Source organism: Struthio camelus, chromosome 2 (assembly GCF_040807025.1).
Source record: "Struthio camelus isolate bStrCam1 chromosome 2, bStrCam1.hap1, whole genome shotgun sequence".
Taxonomy (NCBI): domain Eukaryota; kingdom Metazoa; phylum Chordata; class Aves; order Struthioniformes; family Struthionidae; genus Struthio; species Struthio camelus.
The window spans coordinates 141,336,291-141,354,935 of record NC_090943.1 but is presented as its reverse complement, the minus strand read 5'-3'; the positions used below and the strand labels follow the sequence as shown (position 1 = coordinate 141,354,935).

General features: G+C 43.9%; 1 protein-coding gene across 5 annotated transcripts in view; it reads right to left on the bottom strand.

Annotated features, from left to right (window-relative positions):
- The window catches only part of LOC104149459 (ethanolaminephosphotransferase 1), a 59,893-nt gene extending 43,198 nt beyond the window's left edge, over window positions 1-16,695 (bottom strand). For 4 of the 5 annotated variants that reach the window (XM_068932763.1, XM_068932764.1, XM_068932766.1 and 1 more), the window contains exons 1-2: window positions 16,543-16,695; window positions 1,536-1,604 (exon numbers count right to left, since the gene is read on the bottom strand). In XM_068932763.1, coding sequence (XP_068788864.1) covers window positions 1,536-1,604; window positions 16,543-16,599 — 126 coding nt within the window. In that variant the 5' untranslated portion in view covers window positions 16,600-16,695. Of the gene's footprint in view, window positions 1-1,535; window positions 1,605-1,757; window positions 1,809-16,542 lie in introns of those variants that run through there. The other variant, XM_068932765.1, reaches the window with a different exon arrangement.
- Window positions 16,696-18,645: the final 1,950 nt, after the last annotated feature.

Below are 18,645 nucleotides of genomic sequence, written 5' to 3'. Positions count from 1 at the left end.
TTTTAATTTTTTATGATACATTACTGAGTACTTACCCTCCAGTGTTCTTGCACCAAAAGGGAAAGCCAAAAACTGATTGCTGTGTCTTCAGTTTTCAGACGGAACAAAATGCCAAAGTAAACACGGTACCCACTCCTGACTTGCGGTCTACACTCAGATTTCCTAGCTTTTGAAACAGAGTTTCAGTCCACTGGTCTGGTTTGGGTTCTCCTTTAGCAGGAAGTGAACAAAATCATGCTTGGGCAAAATTTAAGGAGGTTTAAAAAAACTAAAGAGGTCACAGTATTTTTTACCCACCTTTATGATCCACCCTTTAGACTATATGGGGACCGGCAGCAGAACATTATTTTCCTTTTGAGAGAATCCTGCAACCGCTAGAGAAACCTACCCCAAAAGGAAGTTTGGCATTGGTAATACTACTACTCTCCCTCCAATTCGATAGCAGTGGAATATTCACGGGTGTCCTAACCCAGAACACAAGTGTGGAGTCAAGGCAGAGGGAACATGTGGTAAAGCCTCTGCTCATCCTCCACGTGGATTCTACAGTGGCAGGAGGCTTTTCTACCTCCTTGCTTTCCCCCTGGCTGTGCTGGGAATAGAAACAGCTGGCCCTCAGTTGAATTTCTGAATTCAATTTAGCATCCTTGAATTGCTTTCTTCTCATATCTTGTTCTAGTCTTTTTTGATCCTGAAGTTAGGTCGTATAAAAACTTTTATGAACTTACATTAAGGTTACGAACAGGAGATTATGATTTTCCTGCTATATTAAGCGTAAGTAAGAGCTAGGTCATAAAACACAAATATGATGAGTCCAACAGCATTCTGACCACATACATCTATTTTTATGCATATAGGTTCATATCCAAGTCTGTTCCAATCCAGAGATTTCCATTTAGGAGACAGATGCAGAAGTCATTGCTTCCCTGAAGATCAATAAAGTTTATATTTCTTTGAGATATATCTTCTCTTTATTTTGGCCAACAACAGCAAAACTAATTGTGAGCAGCTCTATTTTAAAAAACTGCATATCATAATGTATTCAGGAGATGCCACCTCCCAATCGTTATGGTGATCATGGTAACCGCTCTCATTTTCAGCTTCTTAGAGAAATGCCTTGCTCCCTGGAGCAAATACCCTTGGGAGAAAATGAAACAGCACTTGCATAAAATCATGTACACAGCACAGAGATAAAGGAATGCTGTTGTTAGGCAGCATATGCTCTAGGAAAATAATTTATACTAAGTAAATCCTTCAATTTCTGTAAAGCTGTTTAATGAAAGATGTAATAGAAACCGATGCTTTTTGTACAATGATCAGAAAAAACACACACAATCTCATTTTTTTTAATAACTCAAAACCCAAACATACTCATCTTAAATATAGCTATATATCCCGTAAAAATATTTTTCTTCTATACAGCTGTTTTAATTTCAGCTCTGTAAAACAGCAGCTATTTCTAAATGAAATCTCTCTCTTGTGTCTTAAAACACACTCTTGCATTATCATTTGATATTTCTCTTAAATAAGACTCTTACCTTAATAATTTTGTCCCAGATGGGCTGCATAACATACACAGATAAAGGGTTTGTATCCACAGCACTGTACTGTGAGGAAATAAGCAGAGATGTAAAACAAAGCACGGAAGAACAAATCTTTTTTCATCACTGTAGATCCCTCAGCATCTAAGAACAATCATTCTGAACGTGACTGGAATAAATTTATGCTCATACAGTTGGATTTAATTAAAAAGCGGCGACCTGATTTAAAATATATTGTTAGCAGCTCCAAATTCAGACTCAAAGGTTTAGGCTGATGCAATGGTGAATAGTTCTATAGTCACACTTCCCTTAAAAATTCTTACTCCTTTTACAAGACATCCTATAGAGGTCTGTGTTTTCATGTATTTTTGGTTTAATTATCTTCATTTGCACCATTGGTAATGCACAGTCTCAGCAGCAGTTCATTGACAGTACATAGAATACATAATGCATGGTCTTAAGTGGAACGCTACCTCACAGAGACGCACAGGTTTTGACACAGTAAAACAGTCACATTTCACAGAATCACAGAATGGTTGAGGTTGGAAGGGACCCCTGGAGATCTTCTAGTCCAACCTCCCTCCTCAAGCAGGGTCCTCTAAAGCCTATTGCCCAGGATCACGTCCAGGCGGGTTTTGAATATCTCCAGCGAAGGAGACTCCACAACCTCTCTGGGCAACCTCTTCCACTGCTCACTCACCCTCACAGGAAAGAAGTTTTTCCTCACGTTCAGACAGAACTTCCTGTGGTTCAGTTTGTGCCCGTTGCCTCTTGTCCTGTTGCTGGGCACCACGGAGAAGAGACTGGCCCCACCCTCTTGACACCCCCCCTTCAGATACTTGTACACATTGATGAGATTCCCCTCTCAGTCTTCTCTTCTCCAGGCTCAACAGGACCAGCTCTCGCAGCCTTCCTTCATAGGAGACATGCTCCAGGCCCCTCATCACCTTTGCAGCCCTCCGCTGGACTCTCTCCAGCAGTGCCATGTCTCTCTCGTACTGCGGAGCCCAGCACTGGACACAGTACTCCAGGTGAGGCCTCCCCAGGGCTGAGCAGAGGGGCAGGATCACCTCCCTCCACCTGCTGGCAACACTTTGCCTAAGGCACCCCTGGATACCTTTGGCCTTCTTGGCCACAAGGGCACATTGCTGCCTCATGCTTAACTTGCTGTCCACCAGCACTCCCAGGTCCTTCTCTGCAGAGATGCTTCCCAGCAGGTCAACCCCCGGCCTAGTCCTGCTGCATGGGGTTATTCCTGCCTAGGTGCAGGACCTTGCACTTGCCTTTGCTGAACTTCCTGCCGTTCCTCTCCGCCCAACTCTCCAGCCTGTCCACGTCCCTCCGAAGGGCAGCACAGCCCTCTGGTCTCTCGGCCACTCCCCCCAGTTTAGGATCATCAGCAAACTTGCTGAGGGTGCACTCTGTCCCTTCCTCCAGGTCATCGATGAATACGTTGAACAAGACTGGACCCAGGACTCACCCCTGGGGGACACCGCTAGCCACAGGCCTCCAACCAGGCTCTGAGCCGCCACTGACCACAGCCCTCTGAGCTCGGCCATCCAGCCAGTTCTCAATCCACCTCACCGTCCACTCATCTAACCCACGCTTCCTGACTTTACCTAGGAGGATGTGATGGGAGACACTGTCAAAAGCCTGGCTGAAGTCCAGGGAGACAACATCCACTGCTCTGCCCTCATCTACCCAGCCACTCATGCCATCATAGAAGGCTATCAGATTGGTCAAGCATGATTTCCCTTTGGGGAATCCATGCTGATTACTCCTCATCACCTTCTTGTCCTCCACATGCTTAGTGATGACCTCCAGGATGAGCTGTTCCATCACCTTTCCGGGGATGGAGGTGAGGCTGACTGGCCCTGTAGTTTCCTGGCTCCTCCTTCTTACCCTTTTTGAAGACTGGCGTGACACTGGCTTTCTTCCAGTCCTCAGGCACCTCTCCTGATCTCCACGACGTTTCCAAGAGGGTGGAGAGTGGCCTAGCGATAACATCCGCCCGCTCCCTCAGCGCTCGTGGGTGCATCCCATGGGGGCCCATGGATTTATGGATGTCAGGTTTGGACAAAAGATCTCTAACCTGATCCTCCTCAACCAAGGGAGAGTCTTCCTTTCTCCAGCCTTCCTCTCTTGTCCCCACAGTCTGGAATTCCTGAGGACTGGCCTTAGCAGCAAAGACTGAAGCAAAGGCAGCATTCAATAACTCTGCCTTCTCTGCATCCTTTGTTACCAGGGCACCCGCCCCATTCAGCAGCGGGCCCACATTTTCCCTCGTCTTCCTTTTGCTCTTGATGTATTTGAAGAAGCCCTTCTTGCTGTCCTTGACATCCCTTGCCAGATTTAATTCCACATGGGCCCTAGCCTTCCTTGTCGCGTCCCTGCACACTCTGACCAACGTCCCTATCTTCCTCCCAAGTGGCCTGTCCCCTTTGCCACATTCTGTAGACTTCCTTCTTCTGCTGGAGTTTTGTCAGGAGTTCCTTGCTCATCCAGGCAGGTCTCCTGCCAGCTTTGCTCGACTTCTTACTCAGAGGGATGCAACTGCCTTGAGCTTGGAGGAGGTGATGCTTGAATATTAACCAGCTCTCCTGGACCCCCCTCTTCCTTCTAGAGCCCTAATCCATGAGATTCCCCCAAGTAGGTCCCTCAAGAGGCCAAAGTTAGCTCTCCTGAAGTCCAGGATTGTGATCCTACTTATTGCCCTGCTTCCTCCTCGTAGGATATTGAACTCTACCATTTCATGGTCACTGCAGCCAAGGCTGCCTCCAACCTTCACATCTCCCACTAGACCTTCTTTGTTTGTTAGTACAAGGTCCAGCAATGCACCTCTTCTCGTTGGCGTCTCCACCACCTGGGTCAAGAAATTATCATCAATGCTCTGCAGGAACCTCCTTGACTGTTTGTGCGTAGCTGTGCTGTCTTCCCAGCAGATGTCAGGGTGGTTGAAGTCTCCCATGAGAACTAGGGCCTGTGATCATGAGGCTACTTCCAGCTGTCTGTAGAAGCTATTTCCACTATGCTAATTGCTGTAAAGCAATGTTATTGTAAAAACATGCTCTAACAGAGGCTACAGTTAATCGTCAAAATAAAATTTCCCTCCTTGTAAAAATATTTTATGTTTTTATAAATTCCAATAAGCATATATCTGCATCTTTTCCAAACAAAATATTTCAGAAATCTGAACCTACACTGAATTGCTGTTGTCTACTTTCTCCTCACAGGTCAGTATCAAGAATTATCCTGTACTGAGATTTCAGAACACAAACTCAGAACAATATACAGAAGAAAGATTTTAATTGATAACACTATTTACAACTAAGTTCTTGAGTAGTGGCAGGTCCACTGTGGAAGCAGTTAGTATTCATTTAGGTGGAACCTGTAATTTTTACAGAGACTCTTGGACTTGGAAAGTGTGTACATGGTGTATGTTGTTAGCATGAGGTATATGACTCATATGAAAATTCACATACATCCTTACACAGCTTTGTCCAAACATATGTATACGGACAATGGAAATAAGACAGAACATAGTTGTATGTTATGTAATCACAAATATCTAAGGTATCACCTATGAACTACTGGTCAGACAGGGCGGATGATTAACTTTCTGAAGGGAATAAAATGTATGATTTAGTGAAGCGTACATCACTGATCTTTTTCTATAAATATTCAAAGTGTCACTTAAGTGTATCATTTTTCTCTGCTTCTGCCACCTATATTATTTAAAAAATGAGACAATTATGTCATCAGAAACTTTTCCGCCAGAACACATATTAAAATTATTCTTAAATATGTTATATCAGCAAAAATGAATTTGCAGATAAAACTAAAGCTATTCTATGTATGTATACAATTCTATGTATGTATTTGCAACTCCAGATACTGTAGTTTATATTATAGCTTTCAAACACCGATTAGTACAGCTGATTGATTGACATTTTGATATTACTGCTTCCATGCAAATAACCCACTCTGAACTATCCACGGGCTTTGCTTACACTAATATCAAAAGTAACAGTAATATCAAAGCATGAAATGCCTGTGCATATGCAGCAGTCAACTAGTACTTAATTCACACAAGAACCAAGGAAATCTCTGAAAATGAAAGGAAATTCAAAGAGCTAGAGAGGTTCCAAGTGGCCACGAATCAGCCAAAAGTTTCAGTCTACCTATTGCTCATTTTCTCACCTCAGCTGCTCCTCATAGACATTGAGTTTCAAAGACTAGTTCAGATATGTGATAACTTGCCGACCAACAAGTTCAATGACTTCAGCCATACTTAGGTAAGCACAAAGGTACAGAATACCTGAATGACCTGCTTCTGCTCCTTCTGCTTTTGCTTTCTCCTCTTTCTCCCCTCCACCTTGACCCTTCAAAGCTGTGCATAACTCTGCAATAAGTCTGTGAGTCAGAACAGGATTTACTATCCCCACTGGATATGTTGGAAGATTGAAGCACAGACAGGCTGTGATTCACTCAAGAGTATCTAGTGAAGGATACAGCCACAATATCGCTTAAAATGTCATATTTATATACATAATTTAAGTATAAGCAATATAAGTTTATTCAGATAAAGGCTGCTCATTTTTAGCTCAACATATATTAGTATAATGTGTAATCTGCAGCATCTGTATAATCTGTAGTAATCTGTAGCATCTCGTGTGAAAATAGATGCCTCTTTTAAATTATTGAAGAATACACTAGCTGTTCCAACACAGAAAAGAGAGCCATCTAACAGCTACATAGGGACTTACATGAAGAATACAAATACTGTGGCGTCTGCCCTGTTTCCTGCAGGCAGACTCAGCCAGGTCAGGCACCAGCCAGGTCAGGCACAAGTATGGAAGAGCCATAGCTGAATATATGTGCTGATAGTCTAACAACTCGATGATCCTGTAGGCTTGGGGAACAACCAGGTATCTCCGAAGTCAAGTGTTCATCATATGTGTGCTACACATGCAAAAGAATTCTCTATCTACTAGGGAGCAAAGATGTCTGGTGAAATAGTAAGTGATACAAAAGGGTGAAAATATACAAAGAAGTTACTGCAAGATACCAAGTAAATTGCGTTGAGACGCACAACTGCAGTTGTCCCGGTGCATGGCATTATCTCATGATGAATACTCAAGGAACTGAGGTAACTTATGCCTAACTGTAAAACAGTACAATTCTCCATATTTATTGTAGGGGAAGCACCTAAATGAGAGCTGCTAAAACGCTGTAAGTTCCCCCCAAACCTTATTCCACATAAATTACATTGTTCCTTCCCAATCTAAACCTGCTCTCAAGTGTTATCAAATCAGAGCCAAACCTGTAGTTTTAATTGAGCTTTGGATTCGTACTGTCGTTTAAGTCAGTTTAACATGAATGAGCGAGGGGGAATTATTTTATCCTCCTTCTAATTTAACTTTTCGTGAAAATAATAGCAGACAATTTAAAACAGCAGAAGATCAACCCATCAGATTCAAAATAGGCAAAATCGTATAAAACTGTGCTCTTTGAATAAGGGATCTATTGAAAATAATAACTCTACAGAAGTTGTTTTCAACATTTGCTCACGGGACCAAGGAGCCTATCAATTACTTTTAAAACAAGCAAAAACACCAGCTTATTATCATCCAGCCCATAATGGAAGATTTTGAAGGATCTGCCAATGGAAAAACTTGGAGAAATCGGGGAGTAAAAGGCTTTACGCAGAGGTGGTAAGTGAGCTTTAGCATCCTTACTGCTCCCTCTGGGCCCGGAGAGTATCCTCCCTTCCTGGAGTGGCTGCCAGGGCGCAGCAGGGTGAGGACAGCCCCCTGTGGTGCTGCCCCTGCAGGAGGTCCAGATGTGGGACCCATCCCGTCCCAGCCCCGCGGTGGCACCCGGCACGCCCCCCGCCCCGGACTGAGGTGGCCCTGGCTTCCCCCAGGTACCCTGCTCCCCATCCTTGAGGCAGGAGGACAGGGCTGGCAGCCCCCAGCCCCCCACCCCCAACAGCTACATATAACTTCGAACAGCTTCTTTTGTCATCGATCTGCGATATTCTTCTAACAGAAGAAAAACAGTGGCCTGGATGTTTGTCTAAATATCAGGAACCTTCACTTTCACGTGAGATTAATTTTTTGTGGTTTTGGAGGTTACAAAACAACCCTTTTAATGCAGGGCACGAATCAGTCATTATTTAAGAGAACTCGGCAAGAAATGTCCCTTCTGGGTAAGTTATTCCACAATGACGCAACACGAGCTTTCCTTCTTTAGTATTGCATTCTTCTGAAACTACACAAAAATTAAAGAAAATACTGAAACACTGAAACTACATCTGGTAATAATTCTCCATCCACCTTTCAGGTTCCTAGAATACACTAAACACATAGTTTTAAACTCCACTCTCTATATATTTTTCAGGTTTGTGGAAGTTATGGGATACAGCCTTGGATTTTAACAAAGTTTTACAAAGAGAAAGAAAAGAAGTAAACTAGAAAACAACACCGGAGCTTTACAACATTGCGGATGCCAAACAAATTCCAAACCTTTAGCAGTTTAAAAGTGACGCTACTTTCCAAAACGCAAGCCTGATAATTCTAATAATGGCATTACTTTATGTGATATTATCATTTAATTCATTTGTCATAAATAATAGTCATTTTTTATATCCCCTGTTGCTTAATTCGTTTGAACCACCATGCCTTTTCCCCTCATTCATTACCAATTCTGGTAGATCTTACTAAGTTGTTAGGAGGTTGTAATTATGGAAATTGCTGTGCTGTGTGTGGCTGCCTCTTCATGGATATACACTCTTCATTCAGACCTTCCCATGTTCACAACTCCTGACACATGCACTGGGCCATATGCCACATCCTGTCACTTAATGGAGGTATCTACACAGCCGTGCCTATGAGGTCATGGGGCATGTGGTGCTGCAGGTTTGGCAAAGCCGCTCTTAGGGAGTAAAGTACAATAATGGCAATCACACCTTGCCTGCAGAGCAGTGCCACTGCTCCAAGATGACAGAGTCACAGGACAAGATCATAGGATCACAGGATAATTCAGGCCAGAACGGACCTCAGAAGGTCTCTAGTCCAACCTCCTTCTGTAACTATGTTCAGCCACAAGCCAAACCCGGTTCCTCAGGACCGGTCTTGAAAACCTCCAGGGATGGAGACTGTACAAAGTCCCTGGGGAGCTTTTTCCACTGCCCCACTGTCCTCAGGGAGAAAAAGTTTCTCCTTATATTCAATTTGAACATCTCTTGTCTCAATTTTTGTCCATTGTTTCCCATTCTCCCACCTCGCAACAGTGTGAAAAGCTTGGCTCCATCATCTTGCTGAGCTCCCCGTAGGTGCAGGGGGGGCTGCTGGTAGGTCCCTCTGAGGCCGTCTCTCTTCCGGGCTGAACAAACCCTGGTCCCTCAGCCTCTCCTCACAAGACAGGTGCTCCAGCCCTGACCATCTCAGTGACCCTCTGCTGAAAGTGCTCCAACTTGTTGATGTCCTTCTTCTATTCTGGGGCCCAAAACTGGGTGCAGTATTCTAGATGTGGCCGAACATGTGCTGAGTAAAGGGCGATAATATCCTCTCAATCTCCTGGCTGTGCTACTGTTAATGCAGCCCAGGATGGTGTTGGCCTTTGGTGGCAGGGCACCACTGCTGGCTCACGTTCATCTTGCTGTCTACCGCAGTGCCACTTGCAGGAGTAGGAGACTGATGGATCACAGATCTGCTGACTAACTACATTCAAAATGTGCATTTCGTGGTGAGAGACACATCTGAGCCACACTGCAACTGAGTGACAAGCAGGTATTGGGCCGAGAAGTCATAACGTGCTGGTCCCAAAAATTAGGTTCTTGCTCAATACGTAAGACTAGATAGATTTGATTCCTTACCAACAGGACTGTTAGCATCCAAATCAGAAAGAGGGAATTACTACTGGAAACCAGCAACTCTTTTTCTGTCAACAGCAGTTATATTAAGGATATTGCCTAACTTGTCTTCAGCGAGAGAGTTTGTTTAATGGAAAGTGTCCAAAACACTAAACAAAGAAGCCAGTATGATGGGAAAAGAACATAGAAATAGGATCAAGTACAAAGAAGGGATAACAGAGGGTAGATAGACACTTGTTGTTGTAAGGGGACAAAGCCAGAGGCTGGCCTAGATTAGCAAAAGCATAAACCTGTGTAAAAAGCACAATTTGCAAACTCTCATGGAACTGCATAAAAATAATCTTAATCACCCCTCTTCAAAAATGCTCTGATGTGGTAAGGAAGTTGATTTCTTTGTATTTTTTGTGAAATTTCTTTGGTTGGTAAAAGTAAATGACATTAGGATTCTGTGCTGCATTTATTTGTGTGTGGGTACAAGCTTGTGCTTTCAAAGGTACTATTAACCTGTTAAGGATTAAACAGTAGCCAGAATTCCCACACAGGTGGAATTCTGCCAGAGCATGTACTTAAATATCTGGAGAACCCAAAGAAACAACTCCAGATAGACATATTAAAAGTGGTTGACATTTTCATGAGGGATGCTAAGCAGCAGTTCTGTACCACATATGTCAAATAGCTCGGTGGTCTAGTATCCTGACCTATAAGAGAGGTGATATTTCACAGAAAGACGCAGAATTCCAATTCTCTCCTCTGCAAAACAACCCTTAGGAAAATGGTTCTCCTAGATTTACTAACATCTGATTCATGGGCATACCTTTGCAATTACTCTTCTAGCAAAACACAGAAGAATAAACAGAAATAAACACGTATGAATACATACATATTTATGTATATGCATATCCTACAAATAAAAATCCAGAACACTAAGAATCTCGAACACTAATGTGTTAATAAAGCAATAAAATGAAATCACGTCGCCGTTATTTGCACTTTTATGAGACTCAGCAAAGCATACAACTTTTTATATTCAGCGTATTTGTCCCCAAAATGATCTAGCAAATAGAAAACCTTTGTAAATTCGTGGGTGTAACATGGTGCTGAAAAACATGTACAGTTACACCACCGTTGGGAAAAAGTCCTGGGGCAAGTAATATCAGACGCAACATCTCTCTGATGTGACTTCATTATGTTGTTACCTCATTAGCACTTGCTCGGTAGAAGGAAAATAATGATCGTGGAGCTCTTGAAATACTACATTATGTCAGCTACCATTACAGCAGGACGAGGAATAAGAAATAGTGTACATACTAAAACAGTCTTTTAGAATTCTGTAATTCAGTTGGCTCAGCACCCTTCTGCACATGCATACAATGACAGAAAAGGTAAGGGTAAAGAATGATTTGTTTTATTCTAAATATTCTTCACCAACTTTTAATTAGACTACTAGTCTTCCAGTTCATCAAAGTCACATGAAAAAGACTGCAAGATTTGCAAAACAGTAGATTGTTGACTCATGGATTTTATGGAAAGTGGAAAATGGTAATTTGAGGGAATCCTTTTCACTGCCTCAGATAGTCATGTTTTTTATTAAACTGATGGCTCAAAAAAAATAACTAAACAGAGAAAAAGTGCTGATACACTTTTAAATACAGTTTAGGAAAAAGTCTACAAATACTATCTGCAAAAGCACTACACTCTTAACATGTACAAAATTGTCCCTACACAAGCATGAAGGATATTACCTGCTTCCTAAGAAGGTCCAGAAAAATATGTGCATGAAAGTCTCCTGTCCTATTGAATCTAAATTTGCAGTTTACAAAATCATGTAAAAACCTTGTTCCACCGGAGTCAAAAGCGAAACTCCAAGTCAGTTAATGCAACTAGAATTCATTATGTTTCTGAATCTCATAGTTTTGCAGGTAGCCTTGCAAATGCATAAAGACTTAAAAGAAATCCAGTCCTGTATTTTTCCACACTAGTCCAAACCTGCATTTACACAGTAAAATTCACCAGATTATACTTAACACACTTTGCTCTTTTGGTGTAAATCAGTATGAGACAAACAATCAATCCTTGAAACATGACCATCATTATCTTTTGACGTTGTTTCTCTAGCCTACTGGAACAGGGGCTGGGATGTAACTTTAGAGGTCCTCTAGCCCACCCTTTCATCTAATGCATGATCAAGCTTACTTGACATTCGAGAAGGAGATCAAGTTACCGTGAGTTAATGAGCTACTGGCTTTCAATTGCTTGCGATAAACGGCCATGTATATACTCTTGATCCACAGCAAATTCAAGCAAAACACAGTAAAAACAACTTTGCTAAAAGAGGTCTAAGCAATTGTTTTTCTAACACTCCCATTAGACTTTAAATCCTCTCTGAGAGAAATCTAACAATTTCTTAAGACTATGATAAAATGACACACAATGTCCCCTACTACCTGCTCCCGTGCTTAACTATCCCTATAAGACTGACATAGCATCCAACTTAAATCTCTCTTGGTGCAGCTAAGGCTTATATATTACCCTGCTTGATAAAATATAAGGGCATGCATGAAGGAAAACTAGCTGTTACACTCTTACTCTCACAGAATTCGGACTGTTCCTCACACTTTGTGTTTTCTAAATGTCTTAATATGATGTCACCTTGTTGTGGATTGTAAACAGTTTGCCAAAATAAGCAGGACACATTATTCCAGTGAATATCTAATCCATGCAAGTACAGCACTATAAGTAACACTTCTGTTAACACATATATAAGCTTTTTTCTCTTTTTTGTAAGTCGCAACAGTGCCAACACACCGATCCCCACGTATCTTTTTTGCAGTCAGTTATCTCTTTTTTCATATTTGAAATTTTGATTTTTTCCCCCCAAGCATTGTGGCCTTGTGTACTGAATTTGACCTTATTGAGTTCTGGCCATCTTATCCCTCTTCCAAGAAAATTTGTAATCAACAACGCAGTCTTCAAAGTGCCACACAAGAATGTTGATGTTTTGCAAAGCCTATTCTTTGACTGAAGTCAGTGCAGGTTGTTCTTGGACCATTTTTATTCTGGAAGGGGAGATGGTGTCAAAATCTGGAAAAAAGTCTGTCTTGGAAAAACTCAGTCCACAGATACTATAGAATTTGATTCAAGATAGATTTGCAAGAGATCCAAAAATCATTGCGATGCGAACAGGGACTGGCAACAAGAGCTCATCATTAATGTTATGAGACTCTGATGAGAAGAGGAGGATAAAAATAAAGAAGTTGCCAAATTCTGCTTTTCTTTGCATTTATCACTTGGCTGGCTCAGGCCTGCTTGTTTCCTACAGTAAACCAAAAGGAAGGAAAAAGGCAGCTGTGTAATTCCAGAGATGCTCCTCAAGAACCACAAAATGTTGGTAACAGACATCTAAGGGTAAGCAGGAACAAGAAACATGACCCAGGTCCTACAACTGCAAATAGCTGTAGCTTTTTAGGTGTATCATTCCAGATCCTAGACTATTGTGCTCTACAGCTGCGGCAAAACCCTGGAGCATGCAATAATCCTCTGTCCGTGCATATCCATCTGCTCTAAAGGCAGGAAGATGGCAGAATTATCACAGCAGCAATACCCAGGATTGTATCTCACTGACTCATCATCACATGTCCAGCTGTTCCCTGTGCACCAATGACCACAGCAAAGAAAATCGAAGCTCTGAACAGCTATGTCCACATTAACATGTACTGTCTACTCTGACAGGAGTAGATTGGTGAAGTAAAACAGCTTGTGGTGATGTCCACATTACAAGGATTTTAGGAAGTTTTACACCGGACTGGACCTAGTCTAATTCCACAGACTGAATGCTCATTAGCAGTTAAGTGTACTAGTATTTTCCTAGCACATCTTCTGGTTTAAGTTCATTCAAAGGGAATTCAGTTTGTGTGCTCCAAGATCCCTCTGTGATACACACCTAAGCTTGGTAATTGCAGAAGATTGGGAGATTTGCTTCAAAAGCACACTCCTGTGCTGGTTTTGTAGCCAAGACCAACTGTGAACAGGAGACAGAAAATGGCTAAGACACATAATCGAGGCATACATGGCAAAAAAATGAGTTCATCTGTGAAAACTTTGAAAATTGGCAAGTATTTTTTTCCATACTACCTTTACCTTTATGAAATGGAACTGATCACACAAACTATTCTTTTAAGCAGCTGTTATCTGCAGATAAATTGTGCAAAGTGGGGATTATCCTCAGCCATTGACATCAGTGCAAACGTAACGCTGCAGGATGGAGAGTGCTAGTTCCATGTGCTAGTAAATCCTTTCAGAGTTTATCTGGCTCTTCACAGGGCCAATCTGTTTGTTCCTCCGCTGTATTCCAGAGCTAAAACCAGTGGGGAACAAGCAACTGAGATAGCCAGGTGACTGCAAACAGCAGCAACTTTTGTCTGGCTGAGCACGATAATCTGAGTTTAGTGCCAGTCCTGTTGACTCAGCAGCAGAGAAGCAGCAATTTTCTCATCAGGACTGGGAAGGTGGAAGAGCAGGATGAGGTGAGGTGACACGAAGAAAGGGGGAGATGGCAGCCAGAAGGCAATGTGAGGTTGAAGAGCATGTCTAAGGCCTCGGAGGAGATGAGAAGAGCAAAGCTGTGGTTACGGTTGCAGCCCTGGGCATGGGAGGGTGACGTGAGGAGGTGTGGAGGAGATGGTAACAGTGATAAGTGTCTCCTTGCCATATTCCCCCTGCATTTTTGGAGGGCTTTAACACATTGTGAGCAGCACTCAGCAATGTGCACAGGCAGCTCAGGCGCAGGGCTGCCAGCCCCTGCTTTGTCCTCCCGCAACCTGGAGCACTGGGAAGATGGTGCAGATACCCCAGCTGCTCGGCTGCAGTGACCTCACGCAGCTGCATTTCTCTGGGTGTAGCCTCTGTCATTTGGATTTATTTATATACTTTTATTTTCCAGGACGTCCCAGGGCCTAGTCACCTTAGACAAGGAAGAGCTGACTATTTGATCTCACCTTTCTAAAGCCTATATTTATCGTAGTTTTCCAGAACATGGTTTAAGAGCTACTTCTCAAGTGTGTTGGCTGATTCCTATGGTTAACAAAAGCATCTAACATTTTTTCTAGGCTTTGCAATGCTTCTGAGAAACCAAAGGAATTTAATATACTGAATTAAAATCTTTCAGTATGTGATTCAGTCTTTCGATAATGATTTGCCCTTTAATTCATCAGTAGCATACAATCATTACAGTAGTGTTTAAACAAAATGTTACTAGAATTTTTCCCCCCATCTGCCTTTCTTGGCAGCAACTTGTAATTCAAGTGATAAGGAAGATCGTTAATACAAATGCCTTGTATTTGTACCATAAACTAAAATGTTCTGGGAAAATTACTTACATTGTAACGTATGTTCATGCTAAAAATAACTTTTTATTTTTCCTCTAATGATCTCAGTCAAGACCGTGGCTCCACTGAGCAAGCAGAGGCCTGTGCACCATATAGCCAGTGGCCATATGCAGCCTGAAGCATGTTTTAAGCCACTCGCACTGAAGATACACAAACAAGGTTACTACATTTTAACCGGCTACTGCGCACAAGTTCAAATGACCTTGAAGAAGGTTCTCGAACCACAGTTACTCCAAGATAATTTACTTCTCAGCAAACAGACAGAACTCCTGGCTGGGGGAAGAGAAGAGATTTGGTAGGAGCCTGAGGAAGTTGAGTTACTGGCTTGGAGGCCAGGCTGGGAGCCCTGGTGAGAGCAAGAACCAAGAATCTGCACAGGGAGCGTGTGGTGGGAGCTGCTCCAGGAAACTGAGTGGCATATAAGGGGTTGGGTGTTGGACTGGAGGAAGCTAGCATGTCCACCCTGCTCGTAAAAGGGAGCGGGGTAACAGCACGGGAACGGGGTGGCACTGCACTAACCAGACACCCGCAGCTCAGCTGGGGCAATCGTAGACAACCCCCTGCGATGCACATGCAATGTGTTGCCAACAAAAGCCAGGTATCTCATCAGTCTGCAGCCTGATGCTGGTAAATCCGAATATTTAATGACCCATCCATTCACTTGAATTTTGCAGGCCTGTTATTTGCAAACACGAGGTTTACTTAAGGTTATTTAAAAGTAAGCTTTTTTCTGGTTTTCTTATTTACTTCCCAAAGGCAAAGCATTCTTCTGTGTGTAGAAGTGATTATGCACCATCAATGCACAATTTCTAACAGATGTATTAATTTTAATCATTCCTAGCCTGTTTTTCTTTAAAATGTACACAACTTTTAACAGTTTTGATGTTCACTCTAAATGCAGCTATCTTGTTTCCACCACGTCTTCACCAAGACCTGGTACTTTGTAACCACCCCATTCCTGCCCTTTCCCTCACTTTTGTTGCTGAATTTAATCAAGACTTCAGGAGAGATAACGAACAACACAACACAATGCACAGCGCGTGTAGGTGCAGAGGCTTCCAAATAACTTTATCCAGTGCGTTGAGTGCTACTCAATGTGCTGAATCTTAAGAAGCTTTGTAAAAATAGCAGAATGACCAAGAGGAGAAGAAGGAAAGGGAAAGGGAAAGGGAAAGGGAAAGGGAAAGGGAAAGGGAAAGGGAAAGGGAAAGGGAAGAAGCAAATAGAAAATAAAAGAGAAAATAAAAGAGAAAATAAAATAAAAGAGAAAAAAGAAAAGAGAAGAAGAGAGAAGAAAAGAGAAAAGAAAAGAAACAAGTAAAGAGAAAAGAAAGGTAAAGAGAAAAGAAGAGAGAACAGAAAAAAAAGAAAAAAGAGAAAACAGAAAAAAGAAACGAAAAAGAAAAAAGCAAAGAAAAAGAAAAGAGAAGAAAGAAAAGAAAAAAGCAAAGAGAAAAGAAAAGAGAAAAGAAAAGAAAAAGCAAAGAAAAAAGAAAAGAGAAAAGAAAAGAAGGAAGAAAAAAGGTTTAGCACTTCGCTGTAGCAGACGCGAGGAAAACTGGCTGCAAAGCTGCAGCCTTTCGGAGCGCAGACACGCTCAGCTGGGCGAGCCTGACACGGGCACGGCTGCCGCAGGCGCCAGCGCATCCCCGCCGCGCCGCGCCGCCACCCCCGCGCGCCGCCGCTCCCGCCGCCGCGGAGCCCCGCGGCAGCCGGTGCCCTCGCGGCGCGGTCCCGCCGTTACCTTGTAGTGGCGGAAGCCGGCCAGCTGCTGGGCACTCACGTAGCGCGCCCGCCACATCGCGCCGCGCTCCTGCCGCCCCCGCCGCGCAGCGCGGGGAGCGAGAGAGAGAGAGAGAGAGAGAGAGAGAGGGAGGCGGCCGGGCCGGGCCGGGGCGGGGGCGGGCGGAGGGCGGCTCCCTCCCCGCCCGCCGGCTCGCGTCAGGCCGCGGCCTGCCCCGGCTGGCGGGGGGCGGCGGTGCCGGGCGGGCGGCGGTGCCGGGCGGGCGGCGGCGGGGTCTGTGCACCGCTCGGCCCGGAGGGAGACGGGGCGGCTGCCGGCGGCCGCTCGCGGCTTTAGAAACCTGCGGTGGCCGCCCGCTCGCTCTGCCGGTCGTCAGCAGCGGGCGGCTGTGATCCCAGCAAGGAGCCCTCAAACTATATGTTTGTTTGGTTGGTTTGTTTTGTTAAAGGTGTATAACAGATGCCGAGTTTATAGTATGTGCTAATTTGCGCCTGTGAAGTCGGTATACAAAACAATGTTACTTCAGTGCCGTGTTTTAGGGACAGGTGGCACCGTGGATTAAAGGTTGCTCTGGCAGTCCCTTTGAGCAATAGTCTGCATACTGCACCTCTGTTTTAAAACAGCTGCAACAAGAGACCTTCCTGTCACATCAGTCTGCAATACCCTCGGTACTTTCTGATCTCCAGAGATGAAGCTAGCATGTAGGCATAAAAGTGAGGAAAAAGTTAGGAGTTGTGTTTCAGCTGGAAATGCGTTTAAACCTATGCTTGACACCTTGCATGACCTTCACCATATACTATTCGATGGGCAGTCAAAATCGTACACATGAGTCTCTGAGATCCTATTGACCACGTGGAATCCATCCAGAAACAATTTCAGTTAAAATCCATTATTATACCCTGTGAGCTCTTTCAAGCTCCAAATACACTGTGAGCGACCGTTATTTCACAAACTCTGCAAAGTCTGATAGGAATTGCATACAAGTTAAAATCACTACGTGCAAACAGTATACAAAGTTTCTTGTTCTGCATTATTAATTATACATTAATCACCTGAGATGTGCTCACACAAACCTTCTGCTTCCAGTAGCAGCCCCTGAACTTCAGCTCTTGAAAACAACCCAAACTGTAGTACTGAGCTTCAGATTACTGATTTAAAATCCAATTCCATTTTTTCTTGAAGATGAGGGTATTTGGATCTGAAATTTTTACGCAGACAACTCTAATTTTAATTAGAGTTAATGTACTGGATTGTGATTTAGGAAACTACAGGCCTGTCAGCCTCACCTCCATCCCCGGAAAGGTGATGGAACAGCTCATCCTGGAGGTCATCTCTAAGCATGTGGAGGATGAGAAGGCGATGAGGAGTAATCAGCATGGATTCCCCAAAGGGAAATCATGCTTGACCAATCTGATAGCCTTCTATGACGGAATGACTGGCTGGGTAGATGAGGGCAGAGCAGTGGATGTTGTCTCCCTGGACTTCAGCCAGGCTTTTGACAGTGTCTCCCATCACATCCTCCTAGGTAAAGTCAGGAAGCGTGGGTTAGATGAGTGGACGGTGACGTGAATGGAGAACTGGCTGGATGGCCGAGCTCAGAGGGTTGTGGTCAGTGGCGGCTCAGAGCCTGGTTGGAGGCCTGTGGCTAGCGGTGTCCCCCAGGGGTGAGTCCTGGGTCCAGTCTTGTTCAACGTATTCATCGATGACCTGGAGGAAGGGACAGAGTGCACCCTCAGCAAGTTTGCTGATGATCCAAAACTGGGGGGAGTGGCCGAGAGACCAGAGGGCTGTGCTGCCCTTCGGAGGGACGTGGACAGGCTGGAGAGTTGGGCGGAGAGGAACGGCAGGAAGTTCAGCAAAGGCAAGTGCAGGGTCCTGCACCTAGGCAGGAATAACCCCATGCAGCAGGACTAGGCCGGGGGTTGACCTGCTGGGAAGCATCTCTGCAGAGAAGGACCTGGGAGTGCTGGTGGACAGCAAGTTAAGCATGAGGCAGCAATGTGCCCTTGTGGCCAAGAAGGCCAAAGGTATCCAGGGGTGCCTTAGGCAAAGTGTTGCCAGCAGGTGGAGGGAGGTGATCCTGCCCCTCTGCTCAGCCCTGGG